The sequence below is a fragment of the Sphaerodactylus townsendi genome, linkage group LG06 (genome assembly GCF_021028975.2).
Source record: "Sphaerodactylus townsendi isolate TG3544 linkage group LG06, MPM_Stown_v2.3, whole genome shotgun sequence".
Taxonomy (NCBI): Eukaryota; Metazoa; Chordata; class Lepidosauria; order Squamata; family Sphaerodactylidae; genus Sphaerodactylus; species Sphaerodactylus townsendi.
In genome coordinates, this window is record NC_059430.1 from 120,488,375 (window position 1) to 120,499,474 (window position 11,100).

Genomic DNA, 11,100 nt, shown 5'->3' on the forward strand with positions numbered 1-11,100 from the left:
TGTTTCCTCACTCCTGATAGGCGCAGGGCAATAGCCCTGCCCCCGAGGCAAAAGCCGGTTATCAGTAACCATCCAAAAGCTTCTTCAGAGTTCAGAAATTTATTATTTTCTTTCAATTCTGCGCAGAAGAGGGAACTCTCCTTTGTCAAGCAGAACAGAGAGGAGGTTCAAAGGGGCCGTTGTTTGCCTAACATCCCCCCTTGTCTTCTGACCATTGGCTAGATTTGGAATACGTACACATAAGAAGAAGAAGAAGAAGAAGAAGAAGAAGAAGAAGAAGAAGAAGAAGAAGAAGAAGAAGAAGAAGAAGAAGAAGAAGAAGAAGAAGAAGAGGAGGAGGAGGAGGAGGAGGAGGAGTTTGGATTTATATCTGAATTCCCCAGATAAGCCTCCACAGCTCAGGCGGCAGAGCGGGGAATCAAACCCAGTTCCTCCAGATTAGATACATGAGCTCTTAACCTCCTACGCCACTGCTGCTCCTACCATTTGAATCTCCACTCCTCCCCAAAGCCCATCTTACTTTCTACAATTTGGGCGTCTATTCTTTACATCATCTTGCCCCGTTCAGAGATTTTGGTTGCTAGATCAACCAGGTCTCTATGCCATCTTTATCAAATATTTTCTAAGCTTCTGCTAACTTCTTATTTCTACTGAGGGGCCCTGTCTTCCCAAACCTTCATTGTCTGGCTGCCCCATAAGTTTCATTTCTTCCAACTAAAGTAAGTTTCTGAAGTGCTTGATGCCCCGTGAATTATTCTCATATAACTTGTATGATTAAATACAATGGCTTAAAACATTATAAACTATATGTTCATATCACTCCTACACATGAAGCCTGCTGGGTGACCTTGGGCCAGTCACAGTTCTCTCTGAACTCTCTCAGTCCCACCTGCTTCACAAGGTTTCTGTTGTGGGAAGAGGAAGGGAAGTAGTTTGTAAGCCACCTTGACGCTCCTTGCAGGAGAGAAAGGCAAGGTATAAATTGAAACTCCTCCTTCTTCTCTTCTTCCATTTTCTCTTCTTCCTCCTCCTGTTCTTCTTCTTCCTTTTCTTCTTCCTCCTCTTCCTCCTCCTCTTCTCCTGCTTCCTGTTCATTTTCCTCTTCTTCTTGTGCTTCCATTCCTACGTTTTGCCCCACATTCTGCATGAATTTACTTACACAGATTTGGCAGCCCAACATCCTTTCTCCTCCTCCACAAACTTTGGCTTCAATTCCTCCAAGTACTGCTGGGCTCAGATTTATTGATCTGCTGTTCAAACACTGGCAGCTTTAATTCCAATCCAGAGAAGTTGCTTTCACAACATGTTTCCAGCTACTGCTTTGTGCAATCGTATCTCAGCCTAAAAGAACAGAAGAAAAAGAATTTGGATTTATACCCCCCTTTCTCTCCTGTAAGGAGACTCAAAGGGGCTTACAAACTCCAGAGTGGGTCAGTGAGGCCACCTGTTCCTAGTCAGAGTGAGCGAGGGGTGGAGGAGACCCTCTATTCCTGCCACTGCTATTTGGGACTGTGCTTACAGTGTGGTGGCGAGGGGCACTTGGCGGCCGCTTGCTGGGAAAGAAGAGCAGCTTGAGTTCCCTCCCTTGGGAGGCAAAGAAGAAGGGAGCACTCAAGGGATCTGGGAAAAAGACCCCCATCCGTAATTGCAAGGGCTAAAACTAGAGCCGTGTGAAGCCAGTTCTGTGTTGAGGGAGGAGGAGGAGGAGGAGGAGGAGGAGGAGGAAGAAGAAGAAGAAGAAGAAGAAGAAGAAGAAGAGGAGGAGGAGGAGGAGGAGGAGGAGGAGTAGGAGGAGTTTGGATTTATATCCCCCCTTTCTCTCCTGTAGGAGACTCAAAGGGGCTTACAATCTCCTTGCCCTTCCCCCCTCACAACAAACACCCTGTGAGGTGGGTGGGGCTGAGAGAGCTCCAAGAAGCTGTGACTAGCCCAAGGTTACCCAGCTGGCGTGTGTGGGAGTGTACAGGCTAATCTGAATTCCCCAGATAAGCCCCCACAACTCAAGCAGCAGAGCAGGGAATCAAACCCTGTTCCTCCAGATTAGAGTGCACCTGCTCTGAACCACTGTGCCAGGGCTGCTCATATTTGACAATAAGAGCAGGTGCATGTTTCCCTCCTGTTCTGAATAACTGAGTCCCCTTCCGCACAGCAAACCTATAGCAGATTGCAGTTGGGGTGAAATGCCCCCCCCAAAAAAAACCTGTTTTTTCTCATTCTAAACTAGAGGTTCTCAACCTGTGGGTCGCAACCTCTTTGGTGGTCGAATGACCCTTTCACAGGGGTCACCTAAAACTCTCTGCATCAGTGTTCTCCATCTATAAAATGGATAGGGTTGGGGGTCACCACAACATGAGGAACTGTATTAAAGGGTTTGCAGCATTAGGAATGTTGAGAACTACTGTTCTCAACCCATGTTTGTTGGCCTGTGTGGAGTGGGCCTGAATGTTCATAAACATTCTGCAACAGCTCAATAGCTTTGATATCTGATTTTGGAAAGGAAACGAGCACGGCTCTAATCTTTTGACTCTTTCATCTTTCTGAAACCCCCACTAGGTGTCCAAAAAGATTATCTGAAAATAAGCATAAGCATAAGCTTAAGCATTTTATTGTCATTGTGCAAGCACAACAAAATTTACAGCAGCATTCCTCGATGCACACAATTTCAGACTCATACATCATAGTCATACAATTTCAGACTCATACGTCATACTCATACAACTTCATACAATACATCACACTCATACAATTTCAGACTCATACATCATCCTCACTTCCCCCTTCCTCCACCCATCCCTACACAGCCCCAAACACATCAACACGAAGCCGCGGAGTTTAGCATAGCCACAGCTCTAGAGTAGAAGCTGTCTCTAAGCCTCTTTGTCCTAGATTTGATAGTCCTGTATCGTCTACCAGATGGTAGCAGTTCAAAAGAAGAATTATTAACTGGATGAGACAGATTCCCTCAGAATATTTTGGGCTTTTTTTTTTTTTTTAGGCAGCCAGGGGTGTAGAGAGTTCTTCCAAGGAGGAGAGAGGGCAGCCGATAATCCTCTGTGCAGTAGTGATCACCCTTTGGAGCACCTTCCTATCTGCCACTGTGCAACTGGAGAACCATACACAGATGCAGTAGGTTAAGACGCTCTCTATAGCACAGCGGTAAAAGGACACCAGGAGTTTTCCATCCAGTTGTTGCTTCCTTAAAAGTCTCAGATAATACAGTCTTTGCTGGGCCTTCTTAACCATTTCCATTTTTAAGAAGAGTTGTTGCTTTTTAATTTTGGCTTTCATGATACAGTTAAACCTAAAGCAATAGTCTTTAGGCACTAAGACCTTGGGATTCCTTCGTGGTCTTCCACTAAGTCTGTGTAAGTCTGTGTAACACACTTCTCTCTGTGTTACACCTCTGAAGATGCCAGGCACAGATGCAGGCGAAACGTTAAGAACAAGATCCACCAGACCACAGCCACACAGCTTGGAAAACCCACCACAACCAGTTGAATCTGGCCATGAAAGCTTCGACAATACATTGTTAGGAACAAGATCTACCAGACCACAGCCACACAGCTTGGAAAACCCACCACAGCCAGTGGAATCTGGCCGTGAAAGCCTTCGATACGACTTGTATATGACGAAAGGAGATTTGACTCTGGAAAGTTTATCCTCTGAATCTTGGTGGTCTCGCCTGGACTCAAATCTTGCTCTACTGCTGCTGCCTACCAACATAGCTGTTTGCCAGAAACAATGTAAAAGAATCTGGTGAAATGGCAGTAGCCATGGAAGGAATGAGTGCTCATCACATGCCTAGATTGGAGGTGCGATTAGGGAACGGCTTTACAGCTGCATGTGTAACAAGATCTGCAGGAAATTGTGATTGCAGCAGTCTGAACTGCCCGGTTCTTGGGGCGGTGGTTGTTCTATTATAGTTGCCAAATGACAGTGGAACCTAGGGAAGAGAGGGATTGGGGAGGGGAGGGGAGGGAGGAATTCGGCAGGGCTGCGATCCCACAGAGTTGGCCCTCCAGAGCAGCCATTTCATCTGTTGTCTGGAGATCAGTAGAGGCGGGAAACACAGGAAGTTGTAGAGGCAGAATAAACACAGGCGACCACCGTTAGTTTGGCAAGATATTAATTAGTGAGCCCCATGGAGCAGCGTGGCAAGCTGCAGTGCTACAGGATCTGCTCAGGATCTGGGATCCTAACAGAAGTTGGTTTCAAGACGCTGGCTCAAGGTTGACTCAGCTTTCCATCTTTGCAAGCATTTGGAGGAAGGGAAAGCTTGGTTGCTGATGTGCATGCTTTATACAGACAGAGAAAAAGTTGGTTTTTATAACCTGCCCTTCTTTACCTTTCAAGTGTCCCAAAGCGGCTTACAAATTCCTTTCCTTCCCCTCCCCATAACAGACATCTTGTGAAATAGGTGGGGCTGGGACTGGCCCTAGGTCACCCTGTAGGTTTCATGTGGAGGAGCAGGGAATCAAGCCCAGTTCTCCAGATTAGAGTCAGCCACTCTTAGCCACTGCATCACGCTGGCAGAACTTTGCTTAGATAAAATCCACAGTTGCCTGTTTCTGGGTTGCCTGCTCTATCTTTGGAGATTCCTGGAGATTTGGTGGTGGTGCCTGGGAGGGAAGGAATGGGGAGGGGGGCTTGATCAGGATGTGATGCCCTAGAGATCACCCTACAAAGATGCTATTTCTCCTAAGAGGACTGTGTATATATGAGCCTTCTAAGGGTCTTTAAGATATCTGTACAAAATAAGAGACTGTATGTAATTATGTAATTCATACAGTAATCTATATGAATGATGTAATTCATACAGTAATCCAATTCCAGTTAAACTTCTGGCAATAGTCTTGGGACACCAAAACCTTGCGAGCCCTGCTGTTTCCTTTCTAGACATCAGACAAGCAGTTGGAGTTCCAGTTGGAGTTCAGCTGTGAATGATTTTGCAAAATGTTTTCAGGGCAAAGTCGCTCAGATTCATATGGAGTTGGACTCCACGGTTTTGAACATTCCTGGGGTGATCTCCATAGAACCATCTGGTTAGGTTGCATGGGATCAGTTTCAATTATTGCAACCCAAGGACGTGGGCAAGTAGCTTGCAGGGCTGCAGCTGACCACCGGTTCCTTGGATCCTGGCCCATCATAGCAAATTAAATCTAGTTGTGGGGGATTGTCCGGGAGGGCGGGGTTGAGGTGATCAATGCCTTCTTGGGAAGTGGAGAGGTGCCTCGTGCCTTAAAGTAGTCAGTGGTACATCCCCTTCTGACAAGGTCTTTTGGGTCCCAGAGGTTCTCAACAACTGTCTCAAGGTAGCCAATATCCCAGTTTTCAGGAATATCCTGGAGCAGGTCGTGGCAACGCAGTAGCAGGCACACTTGGAGGAAACTGATTTTCTAGATCTACGTCAGGCATGGGTTCAGGACAAAGACAGCCTTGGTTGCCCTGATGGATGACCTTTGTTGGAAAAGGGACAGTACCCAGTTGGTCCTTCTAGCTCTTTCAGTGCCCTTTGATACTGTCAGCCACTGTATCCTTCTGGAGTGGCTGCAGGGGTTCAAACTGGGGTCTACTATTGTGCAGTGGTTCTCATCCTACCACACTGGTAGGCAGGCTCCAGAAAGTGGAGATTCACAGCACATGTGAATTTTATTCCTTTGCATTGGGTGTATATTTCCTTGCATTTGATTCTCAGTTTTGCACCCATTTTGCCCTCTTTGGCAGTCACTCTGCCTTCAGATTGGAGAATAGCCAGTTTCCAAAAGCTCTGAGAGCAAGACTTTTTCTCTCCCTTTGCAGGGAAAGCAAAGGAGACCCATGTGCATGAGGCTTACTTTAGATAACCCTGCCCATACAACAGCAGTTTTACCTACCTTTTGGCCAACCATTTCAAAACTATCAGAAGCATGTAAAAAATTAATGCTGAAGGTCTATTGCTAGAGCAATAGCCCTTTTGAATTTGACATAGTCTAGCAAAGTAACACTTGAAAAAATACAGCTTAAAAAAACCCAATAGTCAACCTTTCTGAATGGAGGTTGCATGGAAAGAACTAGGAAGCAGTGAGCAGGCAAAATGGTGGATCAGATCAGCTAGGGACACTTCACAGGTGTGTGTATAAAGAAAAAGCTACTATGAGGGGAAAAGCCACTATGAAGCAAACTACTTAAACACAAAAGTAGTGCATGCATAAATGGCTATCAATTCCCTTGTGTGGGGTGCCCCATTTAGATCAGAATCATCTCAGTTTCTGCCCCATGTGCCATTTTCCTGGCCAGAAATAATCCCAGGAGGCATCATTTGGCCTATTGGATAAAGTCAGATGTTCACTTGGATATATGCGAGTTTCCCCAATGAGCCAGACTATTTCTGGTCAGGAAAGCAGTGCACGGTGTTACCCAGCTTAACAGTTATGAACTTATTTTTATAGAGCAATGGGGAATTACTCGGCTTAGCAATACGAGAGGCAGGCTGGGAGGGGATCTTTTTAGACAACTATACCAGAAACGGCTTGAAACGTATCTGCAGAGAATTCACAAGAGACCAAATTGCAGTTTAAATATTTTTATATAAATTATGTTTGCAAGCAATCATACAGAGAGACATTAAGGCACATACACACAGTTCCTAGGTATATAAAAAGGGAGGAAGAGATAGGTTGGATGATAGGAGGGGAGTTGGGGAAGCAGGGGACTTATATGTTACCTAAATCAGTTGATGAAGATCTAGAAGAAGGCAAGGATTTCTATGCCAGCATAGAAACCCAATGCGAAGGACGATATCGTGTCTCACACCAACGTGACCAACAGAAGTTCAAGCTAGTATTGAGCACTGAGCTTAGGGTGTGCAGCTATTTTATAGGGCGAATGCTGGTTTGGCGAGAACCTCATGCTTAGGTTTCATTTCTCTGAAACTGCTTAAGGCTTCTTGCTCAATTTGCGGGGCTTGAGCTAATTAATAGCTCTATCTATTGTCTCTGCTTCCCGGGACAATGGGGTCAATTGGTCCTAGATTATATCAGTGATACCAAGAATGGTTTTTGCAGAGATACTTCCTAAAGTCTCTGCCTTAAGTATTCAAATTTGGCTGAGGCTGAGTGATTTAGGAAGGGATCTTTGTTGATAGGGAGATCATATCTGGGAAGTGGGGGAAATGCAAGGAAGAAGAGATTGTTTTAAACATGTTTTTCTCAAGAGCACAGTGGCTTCCAAAAGCAGCTTAGCGAGGTGTGGTGTTCAGGAGATTTGCAGATTCCATTATGTCCATATGGAGTACTTTGGCTGGGTAAGATAATCAAAGATACATGTCCTTGTGTGAGGCATCCATGTTGTATCACTGGAGTAACTCACAGATCTAATCTCTGCAAACGGACTGTTTTGCCTTAGGCTTGCTTTCAGTTTGGACACTCTGCTATCCACCTATTCAAACATGGAAACTGGTATTTTGCAGCACACAATATGAGAAATAATATGAAATCCAATATTTCTTAAGGCAGGGGATGAAGGCCATGGTAACAATGGGAAAGGCTAAAACCTATTCACTACACACAGTGTGGTCATGATCCAAGTTTGGCACAGCATCCCAAGGAACTGAGAAGGATCAATAACTCATGTTGTGCTGTTATGCACCAGGTGCAAGACCCAGACTCGACCTGTATGGTCTGTAATTTGTGAATTAGCAGTCACTAAGCTTGCTGGCCAAGTTTACAAGCTCAATGACCATATCAAACCAAAATCTATATTCAGATCAGGGAATGTAAGAAAAGCATGCAGTTTGCTGGCTTTTTCAAAAGTGATTGCAAATAAGTATATAAAAATGGTTCACAATGTATTTATTTATTCATTAATAGTCCACCATACTCACTGACTCAAGTAGGATTACACAGTGTAAGTGGATGCAACTGATAGAATGAGACATCTAATGAACAATGTAATAGGACTAGGATTACACAAATGTGAAATAAAACAAATGTTAACAGGACAAGTTAAATGCAAAATGAATTAAAAGGGAAACACCAGTCTGAAGATATATATCAGACAGAACCAAATACCTTGATACAAATATTTGTCTGCAGCGACCCATCTTGGGCCTTGTGTCTTGCTCATACTACAGCAAAAGAGAAATGCTGAGAAATCCGTTTTTGTAAAAAATTTGGTTTTCAAGCTACCCTTTCTAGTTTACAGCATAATCCATATACATTGTGAAATCTTCATGACTATAATCCGACTTCATTCATGTAGGTTACCCAACTTGACTCTGCTGGCATATCATACCCTTCCCCAAACAAAAGAGAAACAATTATTTACATATTCATTAGTTTTAAAAAAAATACAGTCCAATCATGTGTGTTTCCATTACACATGACCACTGGAAATGCATGGCTGTCCCATTCCTATTGGATTTGGCAAGTTGCTCCTTGTTCACGTCACTGCCAATTGCAGTTTTGAAGATGATAGATCATGTGGTGATACAGATGGTGAGAATCCAGGGTCACATGTTTCCGACAATGTTGTCGGCTCAGTTTATTTAGTAACTCAAATAGGGAGAATAGTTGTTATCGGGTGTTGGTGAACACTGGTGTGTCACCAAAAGATCATGGTGTTTAACACATTTGACATGTTTATGATATGTGTGCTAGCTTTGCACTAGGCTAATGTGTACCCACCACCACCCCACACACACACACAAATGGGGGGTTGTTGCACTGTAATACATCCAACACCTTGACCAGGATGTCCTAGGTTAGCTTCATTTCGTCAGACCTCAGAAGTTGAATAGGGTCAGCCTTGGTTCGTATTTGTATGGGAGACGACTAAGGAATCCCAGAGTCACTATTCAGACGAAGGCAAAGGCAAACCACTTCTGTTGGTCTTGTGCCTTGAAAACTCAACTGGGTTGCCATAAGTCAGCTATGGCTTGATGGCACTTTACACAAACCCAGTGCATCTGATTAATTCACAAAAGATACAGAAGGTGTAGTCAGCACTGAAATGTGCATGCACATCCAGATGTATATAAGCTGCGCACCAACATATTCCCCTCTGTGAAACAAGATACCTGACCACCTTGCAACTTCTGCAGATTCACACTGAAATAATGGGGCAAAAGAAACTGAGATGTCCAACTCTATGGTGAATGGTTGGGGTGGGGGTGGACAATCAGTTAAGGCTGCCAGGCTGAGCTGGGCAACCAGAGGGAGGACTGGGAGGCAGGGACATGGGATTATCCTTAGAAGTTGCAATGGGTAGCTCTAGGAATCACATGAAACTCTATGGGGTCTGTCAATTTCTAGAGCTACTCTGTCACTTCCAGGTTGAACCCAGAAGTGAGGGACCAACACAGAGGCCAACAGTGATTTTTCTCTTTATTGTTCTCCTGCTGTCACTCAAAGCATTTGCAGGCAATCAAGAAGGTCAGCAGGAAGCCTTCCACCATGGAAACACTACAGTCAGTACAAAGCCAATTCTTTGCAGAATTATGAACGAATGCACTCAATGGCTGGGAAGGTGGGGGCTTTTGGAAGCAAAGGGCAACAGTGTTCATAAGTCAGGGTAGTCCAGCTCCACTGAGGATGTGGTCTTTGTTTGAGTCGTACTCTGGGTGACGTCCTCGGCAAAGGCATTCTCAAATACCGAAAGGATGGAGCTTTTGAGCTTTTTCTTGAAATCGTGCACCATGAAGACATACAGGATGGGGTTGAGGCAGCTGTTGATGAAGGCCAGACTGTGCGCTAGAGGAACACCAATAATGAGTGGCAGGTGCAGTCTGTGATCCTCGTAAGTTTGAATAATCAAGAACGAGACAACATGATAGGGGAGCCAGCAGATGAAAAAGGCCAGGATCACCGCCGTGATGACCTTGAAGGGCTTGCTGGAGGAGGCCAAGCGGTCCCTCCTCAGCCTCAAAACAATGGCCGCGTAGCAAGCAATAATGACTAGAAAAGGGATCACGAAGGCAAAGATGAAGCGATTCATAACCATGGCACGATGGGTGACTTTTGCCTGCTCCTTATTGTCACTGTATTTAATGTAGCATTTGATCTGATCACCATTTTTCGTGGACTTTCTGAAATAGATATGTGGCGAACCCAACACTATGGCCCAGATCCAAACCCCCAAAGCCACAAAGGAAGCCAGGCAGGGGCTCCGGTGATTTCTTGCCCACACAGGGCATATCACAGAAATACAGCGGTCTATGCTGATGACCATGAGGAAGTAGATGCTGGCGTAAAGGTTGACAAAGGTCAATGTGCTGTTGAACTTGCACATGGCCTCGCCAAAAGGCCAGTGAAAGCCCTGGGCCTGGTAGACAATGCTCAGTGGGAGGAAGAAGGTGAAGGTGAAATCGGCGATGGCCAAGTTGAGGTACCAGATGGTGTTGACCGTCTTCTTCATACGGAAGCCGGTGATGAAAATGACCAGCCCATTCCCAGTGACGCCCAGCAGAAAGACAACACCACAGATGACCATGAAGAGGATGCCCAGCCTTTTCTCCAAAGTTGGTAGGAAGGCAAATTCTTCTTCATCATCATCATAAGAATCATGGTTGATCGAGACTGTTCCATTGGCATTCTTAACAGTGGTCAGTCGAGTTGTGTCCTCCATTCCTTTGGAGGGGAGACTCTCCTTCACTCGAGACTTCTATCTTCTCCTGCATTGAGAAAAATAAGAACTTTCATAAGAACAAGTCAGCTGGATCAGACCAGAGTCCATCTAGTCCAGCACTCTGCTACTTGCAGTGGCCCACCTTGCTTTGGGTGGCCTCATTTCCTCCTCCCCCAGGTGCTTCTTGGGGGGCAGGACCACATGGGGACCCCAGCAGCACCACCTTGGATTGCAATCCCCCAGCAGCCCCACTGAGCTCCAAAGGCTTTCCTGGCAGATGGCAGTCTGGCTGAGTCCAGGTGAGAAATACGATGTCAGGTTTTAAAGGAGTTATTTCCTGCAGCCCTGCAAGGTTGCACTCATCAGGGCTGTTTGATGGAGAGGTGGAGGTGGATGGGAATTGTTTGCTTCTGCATTGCCAAGGAGGGCAGGAGCGCACGGGGAAAGCTTTGCATGTGGATCTTGGAGGGTTTACTTCAGAGTAAGCCAGTGGAGGGT

At 45.3% G+C, this 11,100-nt stretch overlaps 1 protein-coding gene across 1 annotated transcript; it reads right to left on the reverse strand.

Moving 5' to 3' along the window:
- Positions 1-9,537: 9,537 nt before the first annotated feature.
- On the reverse strand, positions 9,538-10,602 carry LOC125435662 (chemerin-like receptor 1). The gene has a single exon (XM_048501952.1). It carries the CDS (start codon positions 10,600-10,602, stop codon positions 9,538-9,540), a length of 1,065 nt encoding a protein of 354 aa, XP_048357909.1.
- Positions 10,603-11,100: the final 498 nt, after the last annotated feature.